Source organism: Apteryx rowi, unplaced genomic scaffold, assembly GCF_003343035.1.
Source record: "Apteryx rowi isolate R43461 unplaced genomic scaffold, aptRow1 scaffold_260, whole genome shotgun sequence".
NCBI lineage: Eukaryota > Metazoa > Chordata > Aves > Apterygiformes > Apterygidae > Apteryx > Apteryx rowi.
This window is the reverse complement of record NW_020448975.1, coordinates 278791-301027: the sequence shown is the minus strand read 5'-3', so window position 1 is coordinate 301027 and position 22237 is coordinate 278791. Positions and strand designations below refer to the sequence as shown.

The window sequence follows — 22237 nt, the reverse complement described above, 5'->3', positions numbered from 1 at the left end:
GGAGGTTTCCCCAAAACTTTTGGTTTTACTGGCTTGAAAATATATCTTTCTATTACATTTGGATAGCACAGTCTTACTACTCCAGTGAAAGATGTTGTACAGCCTTAGCAAATACTAAAACAGTCACTTTGAAACAGCAGTTGAGCCAGCAGCTTTTAGCAGATACTGGAACAAATTCAAGTCTTATGTCTTCACCACCTCCTTCCTTCTCTCAAAGTCAATGAAGTGAATACAGCCCTTCATTTAAGAATGAGAGGGATTCACAGATTAACTCAATAGTCCTGTCACAGCTGCAGAGATATTTTTTCCTTTGGTTATCTAATTACAAGGGAAATGGTCTTCCTCAAATCTTGTAAGGGCAATGAATCGATTGGTCATTGTCAAAAAGAAAAAATCGCTGTAGTAGATCATTAGTCTTGTTATCTTCTGGGGTCACAACTGCTCATATGCTGTATCTGAGCCTTATTTCCAATCCATCCGTCTTGCTAAGCAACCTTTTTTTGTGTGTGTGTGTGTGTGTGTGTGTGTCCCTGATCTATTCTGTGGTAACATCTACATGCTTAAGGGTTTTATTTCTCTTCTGGAGCCTCCTAGCCCTACCCTCTATTTCTTTTTGTAAGTCCTTTATAGTTAACATAATACCCTGCAGCCTCCATAACTGCTTAAATATTAAGTCCCTTGTGCCCATTCAACATACATTTATTCTTGTACCACTTAGGCTTGCAGGACAGTGTGTCAATGGTTCCATGTCCTCCTCTAGAAAAACAAATCTTTCTTACTTTTAGGCACTCAGAAAATTCAATCTTTTTTCTTTTACATAGGAAAAATTCTTTCTTGTGTACTGAGTCAAACTGTGATTTCCCATTCCACCATCTAGTTTAATGGTTTCCTTTACCCATGCTCTGCCTTTTCTAATACAGTAGGGGCATATGGTAGGGGATGCTACACTGTTAGGTCTTTAAGAATAAAATTTTGTCTTTTGCATGTTAATTGGCACTGGAGTGTTTGCGTGTTATGATAAAGCTGCAACAACCTTGGAAGTCTCAGCAGCCATCTCAGATATCTGCTGATGCCTATTCTGTGCCTAAACAGGGAAAAGGTAAGTCCAGATCTAAGCCTGGGTCTCCTGTGAGACTTCACTATCAGTTTAAATATATTTTCTTTTTTTGGCTTTTAATATGCTGATCTAACTTTTCCTAAGTGCTATTATACAAACAAAAACAAGAATATGATTATTTGAAGAGTCAAGAGTTATCAAAAGGTAAAAGTTCTACAAAGGATACAAAATTCATGGAACCTCTTTGCAACTTCAGAGATTATTTTCTGTTCCTGCTGCTTTAAAGTGATAGACAGGCAGATTCCTTTTGTTGGGAAAAGTTTTATGTAAACCTTCATGACCAGGAGAGAACATCAGAAGACAGATGTTGTTTGTATCTTTGCCATAAGCTTCATTTGATTGCCTTTTATCTCCCTTACACATCTTTAAAATGTCACTAAGTATGCCTCCCACCCCTGACTTCGCCACAAGGATTGCTTGGTATATGGGCTTTGAATTAACAGTGATAATTAAAAAAAAGCTCTCCTTTGGCCCTCCTTGAAAGGACAAATGGGGAATCAAAGGCTGATGATTTGTTAATTTGACTCTGATTTAATATGTGTAAAACTGCTGAAAAGTAAGCTAGCCCCTGCAATGCACTGACCGTTTCTCATAGCATCTTGAATTCTGCTTTGCTGTTGCTGTCCTGAGGTTGCTTCTGGAAAAGCCATGCTGCCTGACACAATCCAGTTTTGGAAAGAGTTGCTGAAGTACACTTTATGAACTGTTACCAAAACAAAGGAACAGTACACAACAAAATGAGACATGGTGCATCAGTTAAGTAGACACAACATGAAAACAAATGAAACCATCTGAAAAGTGAGTTGAACAATTACTTCCATTCTTCCTGTCTAAAAATCAGACCTGTGTATGGTAGGGAAGCATCTTGAATAGTTAAATGCCCCTCAATTACAACATACAGTCAAAATAAGAACAATCCTTCAATATTAAAAGCATTCCTGCTGTGTCACATCATGGTGCCTGCATAAGCTAAACTCAAGACTTCTTATTGTCAAGAGGCACTACCATTACACTACATTTTAATATGGATCTTCGCCAACAGTCATAAATAAAACACTCACTTGTAAACAGTTCCTAAAGGCAGTGTGTCAGGCAGATGGTATTTCATTAGAAGAAAAGTTTAGTACAAAGTTGTGGAGTACCTTACTCARTGGCCACTTGGGACTTACCTCTCCCCTGCATCTCTCTAGATGTTTTGGCAGTTCCCAAATGGCCTTTTAGCTAACGTATGCCATGCTACTTGAAGATCTTTCTTGCTAATGACTGAAAAAATCATGGCTAAGGGGTGGGAAAAATTGGTGCCATTTTCAAAAAATGGTTAGCATGGGAAAGCTATCAAGGCTGCCAGTGCAGAAGTTGGAGAGGACAGGAAAATTTGTGAATTAGTCACAGAATGGTGACAAGAAAAAATTCTTGTCAACTACCTAGTGGCTACATGAAAATTGTATTTGCTAGATATCTATAAAGATTCAAACCATAAGTGACAACATATGCAAATGTACTGATCACTGTTACGTAAATTATGAAATTTTCATAAAACAAAAAATGTCATTTGATACTCTTAAAAATTGGATACTCTTAAAAAGTCTGCTGCATGGCTGAAATAACTAGACAGCCTTTCTTAAAATCTGCAAGAAACATGTGAAATACAAGATGAATGCCTTCTTTGTTTATTAGACCATTGTGGTGGTCATAGCAATAAATGATTTTAAAGGATTTTCATTTATAAAGTAATCTCCTGTTTTTTCATGTTCCCCTGACCACTCCTGTGTTCTCAGCAATTAGCAGCTCACCGCATACATTCGGGAGTGTGAGGCTGAATTACTTTTACAGAAAAGAAGCCACATTTAGTAACTCACCACAAGGCTGATGTCATTGAAACAAAAGTTCAGTCATGTAAGGATGTGGCAGAGGTTATCATATAGCACATTACTAATAATATCCTGGGGAGAAAGATTATGTCAACTGCCTGCTAGTGTCCACACCAGGATGCAATTTCCCCAGGGGATAAACACTCTTGGCAAGCACTTAAACCCAGAAATCTCCTCTGCAAAGCTGTTTGCAATTTGCAGTGAAAGCTATCCACAAACGTTGGGACCCAAGACTAGAGCCCTTGAAAGCACACAGCTCCGGACATTTCCATAGGGGAAGTTTAATCTACAAGGATGTAGAAATATAAAACAAAGTTTTGCTCAAAGGAACTGTTTGTCAGATCATGTGCCTCTAATTTGGTTTCCAGTGACATTATGCAGCTGCAGCCAATGGATTCCAGCCAGGCCCAGCAGTGACTGCGGTTCTTTCTGGTTTAAATTTAGTATCTGAACATGTTTTGCCCATCATTAAAATGGAGAATAATTGCTCAAAACTGAACCATAGATGTTACAACTGTAAAGAACTTATTAGGTCACCTAGTCCCATCCTCAGGGCACTGTAGGATTGAAAACACATTGGAACACATACTAAACAGACCTGTGTTTGTTTTTTTCTTATTCTTTTTTCTTTATTGCAATCATCAATCAGTATATTCAAAAGTTTAAAAAACAACCACAAATGCCAGTGTAAACATGCTTCAGATATATAGGTAATATAAAGTATTGCACATACAAAAGTCATATGTTCAGTATCTCCTTATGTTGCTATTTCATCAGAATAAGAATTGTGTAGTTGATGTGAATTTATTGAGCTAACTGATCTTACTTCCAGAAGCTGCTACACACAACAATTCAATATTTACAAAAGCTAAAAGCTCCTTGTCTTTTTCATGGGAGGATGATTTTGCCTGGAAGGTATGGGATACAGAGGTGTGCAAATGTGGCAGGGCCTTGCTTTGTGCTGGTATTTGTCAGCTGATCTCTCTAATTGACAAGGGGTCAGCTCAAACCCATTTGAGCAAAAGCTGCTGTCAACAGTTTTCTGGGGGACCGGCAAGCAGTCTGGCATCCCTATCCTCAGAAAACAGATGTGCTGCACTTCTGTTTTCTGAGGAACATATCAACTCCTCTCATTAAGTCTCACATGCACACTGCAGCCGATACACTAAAGGCTCTGTAATGGTCTTCTTGCAAATTTGCTTTAGACATGAAGATGAAAGACACCTGCTCAGGCTTCTTAGCTCTCACTTACACTTCACAGGTCAGCCTGGGAGCAAGCAATGGTCAGACGGCAAAATGTCCTGTCAGACTGACAGAAGTAACCATGTCACATGGATACTCCTGTCCTGAAGTCTTAGGAAGCAGAAAGCTGTTTATCTAAAAAGAGCCAAGAGGTAGTAGAATGGATGAAGCCACTTGCTAATTAAGAAGCTGAGATGTACTGGAAAGAAGAGCAGCCCAGAAGAGGAAAATGTGATGTATGTTTCAGAAAAGGAACAATCTCTCCTGAAGTTTATACAATATATCAAATTTCACACTGGAAGACTCAAGCTTTCAGGCAGACACTTTCCACAGATCCAGAGCTTAGAGCCCCAGCTTACCTATGGACCATTTGCTGATAGAAAAGAAAGAATGAAGCCTCTCTTCTTCAGAATCCTCAATCAGAAAAAAAAAAAAGCAAACATATATTTTTACTCTTTAACTCAAAATATCTTTCCTTCTGTAAGTTAATACTTGGCTGGCTGGCATCCTACTTTCTGCATAAATACAAATCCTGCACACCTTCCCTATAAGACTTTGCTATGAGAAATAATTATATTCAGCCCTAAACTTTGCTGAAATCTCTTCAACACTTCAAACGTACTGGCATTCTGTAATCTATAAAAAGAAAACAAGGTAGAGATTTCTTTAGATCAACAAAGTGTTAGGATCAGTGATACAAATTCAACACAAGATGTAGTAGCTGTTTTAAGAGGATGTTTCAACAAAGTAAACACCTGGGCAACAGGAAAGGAAATTCATTCCAAGTCCTCTCAATATCACCAATGGGTCTGTGATAGTTTACATCATTTTTTCACAAATGACTGTATTTTGTGTCAGCCGTCCAGGCAGCAGCTGCCAGCAATGGGATGAGAGGGTGACCTATCCACTGTTTTTTACTGAGTATGGATTTATTTAAGTGGGTGTGTGGCTGCCAACTCTGGGTTGAAAGAGATACAATACATACTTGTTTATCATATGCTTTGTCTTGTAAAATGTTGTATAAATCCTCTGCTTTGCAAAACACCTTGTGGCCAAGAAAAATGTGCTCAGTGTGTACAATGGGTTCACTTTTCTATTTACATGCAAAGTAAGTACATGATTTCTATTTTATGACTTCCTTCTCTCAAAATCTAAGTTGATTACATCAGATACTTATTCTGAAGAGGTGGAAAAATAAATAATTGTGCCCCATTTATAAAGTTCTTTATAGACTACCTTTGTTTTTCAGAAGTACTTTCACAGTACTGACATATTGCTTGTCTCCCTGAGCCATAATTTCATAGAAGTTCTTATCCTTAGGGAGGTGTCAAAGGTATTCTGCATACAGTAGTGTTCAAAAGTTTCGTCCTACTCCATCCTCTAGACAACACAGCCATGTAGGCATTCTGTCCTTGTAAGGCTTGGGCTTGTTCTGGAAGCGTCTCAGTATACCACATATGTTCAAAAGCATCTGTTAAAATGTAGAATGTCTGGAAAATGGTAAAAACATTCTGCTCAGTGGTAAGTATGTTCTTAAGGCAGTGATAAAGCTGCTTTTTTTGGCAAGGATGGCCATCATGTGGCATATTCTCAGAACGTTGCATAGGTCAGATTACAACACCATGTCACTTGTAAGTACAAAGGAAGACTGGTAGAAGAAAACCTTCATTTCATCTTTATCATGTTTCTCCTTTTAGGTAGGACTCTGACTTGAGCTGTCAGTCTTCCTCTATGCATCAGTAGTCTTATTATTTGTCAGTTGTTCCCTGTCAGCCATGTCATCTTGAGGAGGTCTAGCTCTGTCAAAGAAGCCACACTGCAGAAAGCAAACAACAAAAAAACAGAGGTATCACAACCACAGGAAACTCAGCTGCAGTTTGATTCTTCACTCTCTCAACCTAAAAGGTCTGGTACAGTCTATGGAAAACTGACGGACTGTGAACCTTTTATTTCCTATTCAAATTGTTCCCTAGAAAAAAGAAAGTTTTAGGTGCAAGGAATTTGGGATTGAGTTCCAAAGAATAGTAAAAAATCAGTTCGTATGAAAGCTGTCTTTGCAGGCGATACAAAGGCTGATATGAATGCTGATATTGACTGACTCTAACGAGGAAGCTGTTGATTTCAGTTCAGCCAGACACTTATTCAGAAAGGTCACTAAAGATGGGATTCGTCTCACCTAACTTTAACTGCCTAAAAGTTAGCCTTCTGGTTGAAACTAGTTATGTATGCTTCACCAGAGGTCAGAGGGCACTGCCAAAGGGTAATTCCTCCCATCCTCCCATGTTTTAGAGATCCCTCTTTTTATTAACTGACTACAAAGGAAATCTGGACAGTTAGCATCGACTGGATAGCTAACCCTTAACATTTAGCAACTAAAGGCAGATGAACCACAGCCTAACTTAAGAATTTTTTTTTTCTTTAATGAGGACTGAATGGATGGCATAAAGCTACGTCAGCTCCCTATATTATAGCAGTTTCCAACAACTTGTCTTAAAACTTATAAAGGGAGTATAACAACCAACACAGAACCAAAAACCTTAAAAAACAGGAGATATACAGACACACTAATATGAAAGGAAATCTTCTAAAAATGAATTCTCAAAGCTGGGAGTGTAATTACACGCTGACAAAAACTGGAAATTCCTGAAGTATTCAGAGAAAACAAAGTTAGAGTCACTTCTTTATGAACCTAAACATCCTGAAAAAGAGGATCATAGGTCTTGGGAAACAGAGCCAAACTCTGTATGCCCATTTATAACCAGACTTTAATAATAAAGGAGGACTTTGAAAACAAGTTCCCTGTATAAAGGTCAGTGACACAAGCATGTCAGAGATGCCAAAACAAAGAAGACACGTGTATAGTTGCTTTTGCTCCAAACTGTTAAAGATCACAAAGTTTCAACCTTTCCTTTTCTCATCTGAAACTCTGTTAGTATCTTTTCAGTTTTATTAAGGCAACAGTAATAGTAATAATACAACTTACCTTCCATAAAGCTAAGGTCAACATAGCTAGTACCAGCAATCCAAGAAGTATTGCTAGTATTATAACCCATAAAGGGATTACAAAGGAGACATTTGGAGTGGACCAAATGACAGATGTTCTGATCTGCAATGAAAAGAATACATTAAATGAACAAAAAATAAACAAGTAAATCTGACAGTAGAATACAGTGGTTATAAGCATTCACTTCAATAGAGTTTGCAGATTAGAAACACAGATTGCTTGGACTTCTCCCATGTTGGCTTCACTTACTGCAAGTTCCTTTCCTCTTGATCATGATAATTACTAGAAATAGGATTTGCACATATACAAAAGTACTTGCCATATCAGACATAAGAATCATTTTCACTTAATACAGCGTAGCAAGAAGAGAACATTTGTACAAATACTTCAAGAAGATTCAGGGAGCAAAATTCTTCTCACGTATGGTGGTACAGCCTAGAATAGTATAATTTACTTAAATAGAATTACTCTGAAACAATGGTTGATTTCATCCCAAACTCTTAATTCAAACCACAATAGATACCAACTACATTACTCTTATTTTAACTTCTGCTGACATACCAGTATATATTTTTTCCATGACTTGTGTTTCAGCTAAGCAGTCCAAAAATGAAACTCCTCAAGCAGAATGCATTGTCCTTGTGGTAGAAGCATAATGCACAATATGACATTATACTTCTTAAAGGAAGCCAAGCATACTGACTGCCACGTAAATGGGAAGTAAGCATAAAACATATCTCTCATTGTCTGAGGGTCTAGAAAGCAACAGGGGTGGATAACACCAAGTTATGAAAGGTTCTAACTGACTTAGCAAAGTCAATCTCTTTAGACCTTCATCCTAACAAAGAGTATTAATAACCCTGCTGGCTTTCTCCTTCTGGGGTCATCCAAATAAGTAACCTCCCTCTTGCTCTCCCTTCCACACCTTGTACCAAATTCATTCTACGCCCGCAGACTCTGCTGGGAAGGCTCCTCATCAAACTTATTTATACTTGGTATCTCCCTGCTCTTCCGAAGTGGGAAGGAATGAGCTTGAGTTTTGCTCAGTCACAATTATGTCCTTCCCCCTTTTTTTTTTTTTGGCTAAACTTTCTTCTTCTCTGTTAGATTGGGAAGTTATTTCTCTCCTGGGTTTTCTGTTATCTTCCTGTTTTAGTGCTCGAGGTACAGCTAGGAAATCTGCTCTTCTTAATAAGTTTACTGGCCATTGCTCAGCCCCGACCTGCTCTCACTGCAAATTCTATTTCTACTCAGTTTTTGCTATTAACTCACTGGTTGATACCTGAAATTTAGCGTAATTCTGATTTGTTTTTTCATGGAACTGCATGCTGAATTGAAGACTGGACATAGCTCTGTAGTCCAATTCAAATTTAATTCCATTTCTGTCTCTCTGTCCCTTTTCTGCTATACATTTCTGAAGATGGCAAATTTCTGCCTTTCTGCAACACCTAGCCCCATCTGCTGTAACTCTTTTTCATGGTTAGCATTTTCCTAGACTTTTCCTTCTGTAAGCACTAGCTGAGCTTTCTTCTAGCTACTGTCACACTTAACTGGAAGACACTCCGGAACAGTCCTTTCCAAAGGACTTCATCTGTGAAGCCTGCAAAGTGAAGCCTGCCTATGAAGTCTTCATCCGCACTTCATCTGTGCAGCCTACTGTCCCCTACTCTGAAACAGCACTTGCAAAGAGACAAGTCTGGGTAAGGCCTACTGAGGTTCAGATCTTTCTGTATTCTTAACATGTCCCTCACTGTTATGGGACACAGAGCCAAGATTATCATTGAAATTAAGAACAAAATTTCGATGTGGATGACACTTTTCTTCTACCAAAGCTTACATTGTGGGTTCCACAGAAAATCCTGAGAGACTGCCCAGTCCTTATGGTGTTAACACTTCAACATTGGCCTGTACCCGAGAGATTAAGTGCTTGCAGTGTAGGTCATATCATCATTGATCTAACAAACACATTCAGCTAATACACTTTTCTAGGGCAGCTGTAAACAGCTACTACTCTGCAAGACTTCATTCATTTTTAGACAGAATAAAAATACAGCATATACAAAGAACAAATATTAGTTGGCCAATTAAAGCAAGAGACATTTTTATTTCAAAGCAAACAGAATGAGTCAGAAAACACAGAACCGCATCCTTGGGTCCCAGCAGATATCTTGTCAGTGTGAGTAACTATGCCACTGCAGTGATACCATTCCTTCTCCCAGCCTGCTCTTCAGGATGCTTCTTAAGCACTGCAAAATTTTGTAGGCTCTCTGTATCACTAGATTCAGCAATGGCAGTGTTCATTTAATAAGGACAAAGTATTTCTGAACAGCTCTCCTTGTGTCTCAGAGTGGTACTGTATCTGGCATTAAAATGCAAGGGCAGAGAGAATGAGAAAAAGGTCAGTTGAACTGCCTGCAGTGATTCCTCCTACAGAAAAGCCAGTTAAGGGAAAAGATGAATTCTAGTAAAAGGCTCTTCTGGCTAAGAAAATCGGAAGGGACACAGACATGATGGGCTGCATGAAGTCTGTAGCAGGCAATGAGCTCAGCTTTCTAACAAAGAGCATCTCTTTTCTGCTGCTTGAAAATCCTCATGAATGCTCTGTGGCACACCTTGAAGACCTGTTCACATATTGCACAAGAGTTGAGAAGTGCTGACAAAAATTCAAAGGGCCTCAAAACAGAGAAAACTGAGACTGATAAAAAACTCATCCACACTGTATGCTTCCTCTGCTGGCAAAGTCTGTGGTACCACAAACAAGAAGTTATCATTTTTTATCTGAAAAGGATCAGAACCTATGAACATAGAGCCTATGCTGTGTGCCTTAGATACTGATGTCAGGTTTGAGCTTCACAAGAACTTCTGTCCTAACACTGCAACTGTCACTTATCAGAGCATGTTGCTGTGGATGTAGAGCAGTTACTACAGGCATCTTAACAAATATTTGAAGACAACAGCAAAAAATGAATGCAAGCAGGGCTTTCTGTCCTCTTAAGCCTGATGAAATGACTGACTCCATTTTACAGTAAGATCAAACCACAAAGAAAACCCATTTACTTGCAAAAATGTAATTTAGCTATTTCTAGTATTGATACCTTGAGTCAAATTCCTAAGTGGTATAAGGTTGCTGAAATAAATACAGCAGGTAATGGAGTCAACAGAGCTGCTCTGGGCAGGACTTTACAATGTAAGCAAACCAGAACAAAAGGCTGTGGCAAGATACTGGCCAATTATGAATGGGTTGGTAGAAGGATAGTCTATTGAAATGGTACATTCTGCATATGGAAATGATCAGAGCAGGTGAGTAGCTTTGTAGGAAGGATTCTTTGCTTACAGATTTTTCTTAGGATAATATTTGACTGAACCATGGTTGTCTCCTTGGGTACCAAGTCCACATTCATCCAATTTACCAACACCAGTGCTCTCACTTCTCCCTACTCAGCAGATGGACATGTGTAAACTAAGTTGCTGTCTGGTGTTGTCTAGGATCTGAACTGTCCAAAGGGCCACCTACTGATTGCAAAAGAATATAGCAAATAGGCTCCTAACTTACATGCTTTTGTTAACTGCTCTGAATTAGGTGGGGTCAGTCCAGACTTCAAAACATGTTTGAGATCCTGCTGAAATCAGCACATTTCATTAGGGACAGTGAATTTCATTAGGCTTTGAATAAGGCTGGTAGCTAGTTTATGCAACCTGAAACACCTATGTAGTCACACCATACCTCCTTTTATATACCACTTCTTAGATGTATTTGCTGCGTTTACTGGTTGTGTTTTCTTTTGTCTTAGACTGTGTAAGCTGTAAGGCAATCTAGTTCTTCTTGTGATACTTATAGAGAATCTATTAGCCTGTGCAATCCAGATAGGGTCTTCCTGAGCACATACTGTCACCAGTAGTGAATGGTGTAGCAGTCCCCACCCTGCCTGTACTGCATGGGCCTGTAATCCTCTCTCCTATCTTTCTTATACCATTCTGTCTTTACAGAAATTAGTGTGAAATTTACAGAGTCATTTCAATAGCTCAGCTGTAACTTGACAAATGTTGAAATATAAACAAGAAACCTTAATCTTACGGCAAGGCAGAGTATCATGCTTACGATCCTTAGATTATCAGTGATGAGTAAAACAGACAGCATAAGTGAATTCTATTTTGTATGAAGCAGAATGCTGCCCAATTACTCTTCTCTTGTAGCAGGAGGGAGGCCAGAGGCAGGCATCAATAGCTAAGGGAATTATTTGCATCTTAAAATCATTTTGTCCCACCCACAGCCTTTTCCAGTGAATCCTTCTTTGTCTTAGATTTTCGAAAGCAAGGGAAGGGTTGGGCTAAGAGCTAAGATGTGCTTGTGATTATTTCCTCTCTGAAGAGAAGATTATACCTAGCGGTCAGTCTCACTCCTGTCTGTGTGCATTAACAGTAGAACATAACGCCCCTGGGCTGCTGCCTTTTATACTCCTTACAAAGACTTGCAGGGCTACTAACACAATTCCTGGTGAACAGTTTGACATTGCAAGTCCTGAACACCCACACAGCTGAGGCAAAAGCTGGAGGGGAAGAAAGAAACAAAGCATCGCCTTAGCTTTGCCTGCCTCATTTCACCATTTCCACAGAAGACTGTCTGCCCCCCCCCACCCCACTCCATGCTGGCCACAACAGTTTTACATATGATTTTGATTTAAAACAAGTTTGCATTATTCAGCTTGGATTTCTGCTTTTCTCCATGTGGTAGGTTTAGTACTATGGGATCAGAGCCAGGGTATGTTTTGAGGGGATTTATCTATTTTCATCTAAGGTGGTCAATAAGAAGAAGTGGGATTTTTACAAGCATTGCATGTTTGGCACTGTACTTCAGATGCATTTTGGCTTTCCTCTCTTTTCAGGGCTAGAAGACTTACACTGAATGCTGAAAACAGTGGACAATTCTCTGTCAGGCTGGTGAAAAGCACACCTCACAGACCAAAGAGAGAAGCCATCTGACTTTTGACTTTTTGCGTTGCTGAAAAAAACTGCTGAAACAGTCACAGCTTTGGTAAGCAAAGGGGTGATAAGAAATGCTGTCTGGCTCAAGCATGAGATGAGGGTGAAGCCAACTAGAAAGTTACAGGCAGAGCCTTTGTCTGCTATGAGAAATAAAATTCAATTTGGTCTTAGAATGGACACTGTCTAATAGTCTTAACTTCAGAATCATTATTGTGATTCCATGAAAATCACTTGCTGCTCATGAAAGTATTTCAATGGTGGGGTGTCTTTTCTTTTTTTTAGTGTGACACAGTTAAGTGCATTGTAAGTAAATCAAATTTTTTGCCACTGCTTTCAGGACAGTTTGGATTTTGCTCCTGATTTTGGTGCTCCTCAATATGTTTTCAAAATTGTTTTTAATTCCACTGGAAGGCAGCATAGTGCAGAAGGCAGCAAGTCATTGGAAAGCCCTTGCGAATAGATGGGAATTAGGTTTTCTGTTGTAAACATCCAGCATCAAACTCGCAGCTGGTGGGAATGCAGTGACTGCTAGTGAGCTCCTCACAAAGTTACAATTTTTTCTCTCATTCTTTAAGAGATGAACTTAAAAAAAAATTTAGCTTCTCCATAATTTTGTTTTATCTGCTACTTTAAGAAGCAGTAGCTAAGTTAATTATTTTTCTAATGCTACTACTTTTACTGTCCATGATGAGTTGCCTCTAATCTTTGGTCATTTTTCTTATGGAGACTGAGAAACTATAGGTAATTCTTTAGTACTGCCACATGTTCTCATCCAACTTTTACAGTATGATGTTCTCGTATGTTTTGAAAAATGGCCAAAACAGAATGAAAAAACTCTCCTGAGCTTTGAGTCATAATTAATATTGACATTTATGTTTACACTTTACAAATGTTTTGTGCAAGTATATTTCATAGGGAATATCAGCACATTTAAAATAAAAGTACCCATTGTCATGTAATAGCTAAAAAGAGTTATAAGCCCTAGTCTGAAACCAATTTTGTCCACTGTCAGAAACTGGTCAAACAATTTATGCTAAAGGCATCCCCTCTGAAGATCCCATCAAACATTTAAGAAATGAAGTCATATTTTATTAAATTCCCAAACTGGTTCAAGAATCATATAATTACAAAACAACAAATTTCTGTTTATTCTAACTCTATACTTTTTATAGTAAAAAGAATTTCATGTGCAAAGTGAAATAATATATCAAGTATTATTTACCATAATATCGCTATGAAAAATGACAATTTTCTTTTGAATGTTACAGCTGTTAGCAAGAAAGTCCAACCAGCTGTACAACATATAGTTGTAATTCCAATTCCAAGTCTATCAAAATCAATGGAAAGACTTCCATTGATTCCAGTGAATTTTGATTTAAGCTCCACTAAGTTCCAAACTAATTTTCTGATCAATGCCAATTTCACTCTAAAGTTTTACTTATAAAATATTCAGCATTTCCTTACATTTACAGTAGCCTTTCCCACATCTATGTATCATCTGTCTGTGTTCAAGATGTAGACCTATATTCCATGCTGATGAAAATAGAGACCTCAAGCACATACTTGACTCCTTACGCTACTGAAGTGAACAAGATTATTCATACCATTAAAATTAAATGCATGTATAAGCCTGAATAATTGGAATCCAGTTCTGTATGAGTTAAATGAAGGACATATACACTCTATTCTTTTAGAATATCTTATATTAACTATGTAAACTGTAAGGTGCTAGTTAATTATGAAGTATATGCTGTTGACAATTGATTTTGAAATATTAAAATCTTTATTCCTCTTCCCTCCTTGCACTGTCTCAAAGAAAACCATGAACTTCCAAATAAATTGTTAGAAACTTTTAAAACGCAACCACTGATCTTTTTCAGAAGGAGCAAAAATATTAAACGCTGCCCAGCTTCAAGCAAATACTTTCTTCTTGCAAGTGGAACATCAAAAGCGCTTGTGCATATAACACATCAAGCTGTAGAGCTGGCAAACATCCGCTGCCATGTTCAGATATGAAACGACATAAAAGCACTATCATTTTTCAACATTTTACAGTTGCCATTACAGACATTTTGCTGTAAATCATCTGCACCAAATAACAAGCATTATACTGGCTACAGTAAGAGAACAAAATGCTTATCTGATCATTTGGTAGATCATCCGACACTTGTGAGAGCAGCAGGCTATCACCTGGGGTAAAGCACTTCAGTCCAGATGAAGGCACCACTATCAATATAGTTCTGCACAACATGTGTTTCTGTTATGGAACACATGCTGCAAGAAACTATAAAAAAGAGCCTGAACATATCTGTCAGCTTGGAGCCTTTGAACCTTTTTGGATGAACACGGCATTAACCATTAAATCTCTCTGGGTGAAATCACGGCTCTCCTGATGTTAGAGGTTGAAGTTCTATCATCGAGCCTATGGGACCAAGATTTTTCACCTTGTGTCTTCCCAGCACAAGCATCAATCAACCATTCAGTCTGTGCTTGTTCAAAACAAAACTTTATAGCCTGTATTCTCTAAAATATATTCAATGCAAACTGTATTATTATGTTGGTTTTACAGATAAAAAAGTATCCTATTCCCTACTACTATCCCTTGACAGACTGACATGAGGTATTTGCCCCAGGATTTAATTTGGAAAAATTTGGACTGAGCTTACCTTTTAAAAGAAGGACTATGAATGATAAATCTCAATAAAGATGAGATCAATAAGCCTCCACGTTTTAGCTGACTCATATACTATAATCAAAATTTCACTTATTTCTATCATTAAGGACAAAATAGAGTGAATTTAAACGATTATATTAAACACAAGAAGAGGCAAGTTCCTTTAAATTACTCTCCAAACTCAATATTTTGGCACTAGCAAACAATTAAATCAAATTTGAGCCTCCAAGATACATTTTTATAAGATTTATTTTTCATAAAAATCCAAGACCATAAAAATCTCTGTGTACAAATAAGGCATGGACTTTGGTATCCAACTATCACATCTGTAGGGATTACTGGGTATTTTCATATCATGTACCTGATGCTCTGTGAGGTAGAAACCCCAGAGAAGTGTACAGACCTTTCTGAAAATTAGGGTAGCAGAAACGCTTAACATAGATAAGAGAGAGGATGCCATAGATAACCCAAAAACCGGTAAGAGGTAACTGCTGACTGGGAGAAGCGTGAGATCACTGAACCTGACAGAAACAAGATTTTAAATTTTGCACAAAGATTTTCTCCAGATTTTTTGCCCCAAACAAGCTAATTATACATTTGTTTTCAAAGCTTTTTTTTTTTCCCCTGGGTGAAAAATCCATCCTGATTGCAATAAAGCAGTTTGCATGTTGATGACTAGGCAATTACTTAAAAATGGAACCGGTATCACATACCAACAGCTCCCACAGAAAGCAATAAAGATATTTCCTTTAGATATTATTTCAGGAATTTACACCAGAAACACAAGAAAGACCGATCTCAATATTTTCATCTATAAACACTTTAACAGTTGTGACCAGAATGATTAGAATGACATGCACTCCACACAAAGATACCCTTTTCATGTTACTTACTGCTATGCTTCCCTCAGGGAGCTTTGCTGGCTGCACTTTATATGGCATCTTCTTAACTTCAAAGGACACATTGGAAAAAAGAATATAGTGATCATTTTTTCTCTGAAATTACATAAAAAAAGAAATTATTAAAAAAACATGTTTATACTTAAAAGCATTATGAGAAATAAGCTGCATACAGAGAACTGATTTCCTAAGGCAAAGATGGTTTCTTTGGTAAAGGGTACAGCAGTCCTGGGACTGCAAGACAAACACATACTACAGCATAAAGCTGAAATAAAATACTGCATATTCGGAGGAGGGAACAAGGGGTCGATCACATTCAGTTGTTTCTCATATTTATCTTTGCAATAGGAGACTGGTGGGTTCGAAGCAGAGGGGAGGTTTATGGGGTGTCTGTTTTAAAACCTTGCTTCTGCTCACCAAGCCCAACATGAAGCAAAGGTCTCTTGAGAAGTCTTCCAGGCCCACGCTGACACCAACCTGGTAGAAATCCTTGTTGCTATCAAAGGAATGGCTGTGCGTTCCCATCAGAGAGTGTGATGGATTTCCTATTGCAGTAGAGTTCAAAACAACCAGAACAACTCACCTTGCTTTTGACTACACAGTGCAACTGCAATAGGAATGTAGAGTAGCCACTGCTTAACTGGCTGCCTGGTAAAATATTTACATAGCTCTACTAAGGCACTTTAACAAACCAAAGATGTGCCCGTAAAACAATGTGTATCTCTCTGTCTTTCATTTGAACTTGCCTATATTTATCAGCATGATTAGATTAGGTATTACCTTCCCTGATTTAGAATGACTAAAAACGATTACATCATGTAGCTCATTCTGTGTGTTTTCATTGGTGCTTTCAGCTCATTTGGAAGCCAGATAGGAATTGACACACTACATCTGACCAATATGTCCTGTTACCTTGACAATAATGTCCTGTATTGTGCAAACTGCTCGGAGATGCTAGCTATGAGCTAATATGTCCACTGGAAAAATATTTGCCTAAATCCATCATGAATTGGCTTAAACCCTGACATGTGAAAGTCCATGTCACTTAAAAGAATCTTAATGGCTGTAATATTTACTACAACGGATACAAATATTTTTCACATACATATTTTGGAACCTGAGCTCTGGAATCAATGGTATCTTAATGGAATTAGTTCTGAAGGCTAGGTACATCAGGTATCAAGTAAATCTTTCCGTTCACTCTGAATTTGGCATCTTTCAATTTCACTGAATGGCATTTTATTACAGAGAGAAGATCCTGCACTCTAACTGCATGTTAGGGACTGCAGAGACCTCTGGAGATCATCTAGTCCAACTCCCCTGCTCAGAACTGGGTAAACTAGAGGAGGTTGCCCAGGACCATGTCCAGTTGGGTTTTGAGTATCTCCAAGGACGGAAAATTTATGACTTTCTTGGGCAACCTGTTCCAGTGTTTGACCATCCTCACAGTAAAAAATTTTTTTCTTATCTTTAAATGGAATTTCCTGTATTCCAATTTGTACCCATTGCCTCTTGTCCTGCCACTGGATACCACTGAGAAGAGTTTGGCTCTGTCTTCTTTACTCCCTCCTATGAGGTATTTATACACATGGATAAAATTCCCTGAGGTTTCTGTTCTCCAGGCTAAACAGTCCCAGCTCTCTTGGCCTCTTCTTATATGACAGACGCTGCAGTCCCTTAAACATCTTTGTGGCTATTCACTGCTCTCAATCCAGTATGTCCATGTCTCTCTTGTACTGGGGACCCCAGAACTGATTGCAGCATCCCAGATGTGGTCTCACAAGTGCTTAGCAAAGGGGAAGGATCACCTCCCTTGACCTGCTTGTGACGCCCTTCCTAATGCAGCCTGGGATGCTGCTGGCTTTCTTTAACAAGGGTGCATTGCTGGCTCATGGTCAACTTGTTGTCCACCAGGACCCCCAGGGCCTTTTCTGCAAAACTGCTCTCCAGTCAGTCAAGTTCCAATTTTCAATCTATGTGACATAGTACAGCCAATTTTCAATCCACCTCATTGTCCACATATCTAGCCTACACTTCAACAGTTTGTCTATGAATATGTTATGGGAGACAGTGTCAAAAGCCTTGCTAAAGTCAAGATACACAAAATCCACTTCTCTCCTGTCATCTGCTGAGCCAGTCATTTCATCATAGAATGCTATCAAGTCGGTCAAGCTTGATTTCCCCTTCTTAACTCCATGATGACTACTCCCAGTCACCTTCTTGTCCTTAATACATTTAGAAATGGCTTCCAGGATTATTTTCTCCATCGCCCTCCTAGGGATTGAAGTAAGGTTGACTGGCATTTTCCTGGATCCTCCTTCTTGCCCGTCTTGAAGATATGCCAAGATATTTGCTTTCTTCTAGGCCTCAGGAACCTCCCCGATTGCCATGACCTTTCAAAGATTATCAAGAGCAGTCTCACAATGACATTGGCCAGTGGCCTTAGCACTTGTGGGTGCATCCTATCAGGTCCCATGGACTTGTGCATAACCAATTTGTTATGTGTTCCCTAACCTGATCCTCCTCTACTGAGGGTAAATGGGCCACCTGCTACCTTGCTCTTTTTCCTGCTCATCAGGACAGACCATTCTTGAGCTTGGAGAAGGTGATCCTTGAAAATCAATCAGCTCTCCTGGACCCTTCTTTTCTCCACAACTGTCTGCATTGGGATTCTTCCAAGGAGATCCCCAAACAGGCCAAAGTCTGCTCTCCTGAAGTCTAGGGTTGTGATCTTGCTATTTGCCTTGTCCCTTCTGTCTTCTTTTTAAACAAAGAGCTTTCTTTTTGAATACATGAGAGTGTTTATTGGTGATATGAAGCCAGCATATTTATTGCCTTCTGAAATTCATTTGTCTATGCCATAACCTTGTTCTTTTAAAATATTGAGAGCAGCCGAATGCTTAATATCAAAACATTTAACCTCTCCTTTGGGCCAATGTTAGGAATGAGCAATATCAAGAAAACTGCCTTAAGTGACTTACACAAGGATAGTTAAATAAGCTCCTTAACATAGATAGCTTCTAATAAAAGGGGACTACATTTTCTATCAGTAGTGTTTGAAATAAAAAATTAGACAGATTTAATACTAGACTTGACAAACAAAGATAATTTTTATACACTTTCATGGTACTTAACATCTATGAGATGGTCTTCAGAAAAATAATCTTTTTTATGACACTAATTATTTTCCATTTTCAAACTCAAACTATTCTTTATCTTTTATTCCACAGCATTAGAAATCTCAGGCAAAGCCCTGGCATGTTTCTGTAGTTGTACAAGGATTTGCACTCAGAAATTCAGAACTCCCTCTCCCTGAAAAAGCTTTCTGATTTCAATTCTAAGCAATTCACATTAGGCAGGATTCTGAATATGATATCTAAAAGTAATCTGTAATGAAGAGGGCAGAGTATGTTCTCACTAAAGGAGTAGATGATGATAGAAAGATAATTCACACAGTTTGATTGCTAAGATACAGTAAGCAGCATTAACTTTCTTGAAACATCCTACAAAGAAAATGCAACACCCATGGAAAAAGAAATCCTTTCATGTACTTGTGTATGGCTTATTTCATTTTCAGCTTATATCAGCAATAAGAACCTCAGAGGAGGGCACTTCCTGTGGATTAATCTTGCCTGGCGTTAATAGCCTTGGGTTGTGCCCAGAGCTGTCAATTCTCCTCAGCCCATCATTAAGATCCTGGAAATGCTGTACATCTCCATTGCTTTACTGGAATGGAGAATACAGAAGACTAGAGAGTATTTTCCTGCATTCACAGAATTATGTGTTGTGGCAAAGGGCTTTCATACGGTGACTGCGGTCAGCACCAGTTGGAGAAAGGATTTTTACTTGTACCAACATCTTAGATACAGGCAGCTGTCTCTCCTACAGCCATATTTATAATTCTCAAATCATTCTTGAGAAACAGCATTTCTTTACCACGTCATTTTTGAAATTGCTTAAGTTTAAATATTCAGTGTTTACTGGAGCAGCAGGACCTGTGGTTTGCAATTCAAGCTGAGGATGTAGTTATGGCTCAGAGTAAGGGGAAGGAGGAATTTGGCCTTTGTGAATGTCAGTGTCTAATGACCAACAGTAGGGAGCCCAGTTCAAGCTACATTGGTCTTTTGAAGTTCCCATAGCAGTAGAGCAAGCAGAGCCTGCTCTTGCACACATCGCTGAGGCAGCTGTTTGCCAATATCCTAGCAAGTAGGCAAAACTTGGCCACCCCCTCTGTTGCTTGGGTGGTAGATCCCTGCTGGTGTATTTATTAAGGCTTCTCTCTATATACACGCTTGCGTTTCACAAACAGGATTTTGAACTGAAGCCTCTGTTTTCTTTAACAGTTGTGAGACACAGGAGCATCTGGCAACAAAAGCAAGCATTTCCAATAAATATTCAATGCAGTATTTTCCTAAGTACAGTTGAGACAAAATAATGTGGGAAGTGCAGAAAACTCTTGGAAAATCTAGAAGGAGAGATCGCCAGGCTCCAACAGAATGCTGATGATTTCTGAGGGAAGCTCAGGCAAAGACCTGAAGCTTCAGCAAAGCATTTTCAAGGCATTTTGAGGCATCTTAGTCAAAGGGAAGACTAAAATGCATGGTAAATCTGGCCCATGTGTAGCTAGTTTGAGGACAGGAGGAATAAAATGTTTTTAGCAGCTGCAAGAATTGTGACAGGTTATCATTTTTTTGCATGTTTGAAAGTTTAACTACTGGAAGGACTCCCCAGAACGACTTAGTTCCACTACCTCTATGCAGCATCGTTTAATTCTTCTGAAAGACTTTAATCTTGTTAGATGTAGCCCAGTGAAGGTGTTCTAACTGAAGGGCATGTACTTTCTCTTTTGGAAGTTGTGTGCTGCAGTGGAATTTTCCCCACAGCACTGATGTCTGTTGCATATAGAGTTCAGTGCAGTTGTAACAATACTTGCCCTGCTTGATTAAAACTTATTTTCCTTCATTTCCTTTGGAGCCTGGCACACTTTAGAGAGGAGAAGGTAAGCAATACGGTGTTACCTTTTAAATACATGCTTTGGGAATTCATTAGCTTGCTTTCTTTGACCCACACCTCCAAAAACCTGAACAACTGCCAACAAATAGAGTAGTTTACATAAATGCAGAGAGTAGAGGCTATACAACTGTTTGTTCTTCTATTAATTTGTTAAAAAATGCATTTATGATTGTATCCCTGGTTAACCCTGACTTGGGTGCCCATCCTCCTGATAGGGGAGAGCTTTCACATACCACCCTGATGGTTAGTGCAAGTCAGTTTGTCTTGGTCTGAGGTACCTCATTCTCTCTGTATGCTGTACAAGAAGTCTAGGTACTTAGTTTCAGGATTTGGATTCCAGTCTGGGGACAGGCCTCTAAGATGTGGGTGTTCCAGCACTCATTACCTTTATTATATCAAGCATCTGGTGCCATGTTTAGGCATCTAAGAAGAAACAGCAACAGTAACTGTTCAGAAGTATTGAAAAGTCAAATACTTAACAGAGAAGCCAAAATATAGCTTTGTTCTCTAAAGCCACTTACAAAGTGGCTGCCATGTTTCTGTTGCTTTTCAGCTTCCTCATATTTAAACTAGATTTTTCTCCTTTCTAGCTATTCTAATTCATGCAGTCAGAGGTGCAAAATTCACATATCTGGGTCTGTGCAAAAGCCAAGGGAGAAACAATAAAATTATATTCAGTAATGCTAACATAAAATAAAATAAACTTCAAACCTCCTGGGAGCCTCGCACCCCCTCCATGGTTTTTCTGCATTACTGCCTCCCCAGGCACTCCCAGAAGGAGATTTATTAGCACTGTAAGAAACTTTCAGTACAGGCTGAAACAATAGTCAAGAATGAGCCGAGTTCCATCATGCTGTAAGTGTCCAAAGAGCTTGGAGTCTGGAAGAATGTCACAAGTCAGACAGATGGTACAAATTCATCATTTAGAATGCATTTTCAGAACAAATGTTTTACTACCCAACTCCTTAGTCTTCCATTAAAAAGCACCCATGAGAGTTCAAAGAACACTGGGCAAGATCCCCTTGGATCTCCCTCCGATGACTCAGACATACCATGATTAGACAAATGGAGGCATAAAGGAGTCCTAATAGAACATAACGTAACATAACCATGTAAGCTTGTTTCTTCTTTGTATGAATCAGGCTATCATTTGCTACATCAGCAAGTTTGAATCCAAAAGTCAGCTATAGTATAGGGTTCATATTTACAGCCTGGCTTTGAAGTTAATCCAAAAAAATCTGTGATTCTTCTTGGCCTTTGCACAATGTCTGTCTCTGTCTTCACTGGTTGGTTGGAAAATTTGGGCTGCTTTGTTTACTCAAACATGTCTAATCATTGCACATCATGTAACTGCTATTTGTTATGGGAGTTCGGATTTCAAGGTGACAGATTACAACTGTCAAGAGGCAAAGGGGTCAGCTGTTGTCAGTTAAA

The 22237-nt window shown here is 38.8% G+C and overlaps 1 protein-coding gene across 1 annotated transcript in view; it reads right to left on the bottom strand.

The window, feature by feature from the left end:
* Positions 1-5695: 5695 nt before the first annotated feature.
* Positions 5696-22237, bottom strand: part of ITGA8 (integrin subunit alpha 8) — a 110861-nt gene continuing 94319 nt past the window's right edge. Inside the window, exons 27-29 of the mRNA XM_026067676.1 lie at positions 15785-15886; positions 7214-7336; positions 5696-6046 (exon numbers count right to left, since the gene is read on the bottom strand). Of these exons, the coding sequence (XP_025923461.1) occupies positions 5960-6046; positions 7214-7336; positions 15785-15886 (312 nt within the window). The 3' untranslated portion in view covers positions 5696-5959. The remainder of the gene's footprint in view (positions 6047-7213; positions 7337-15784; positions 15887-22237) is intronic.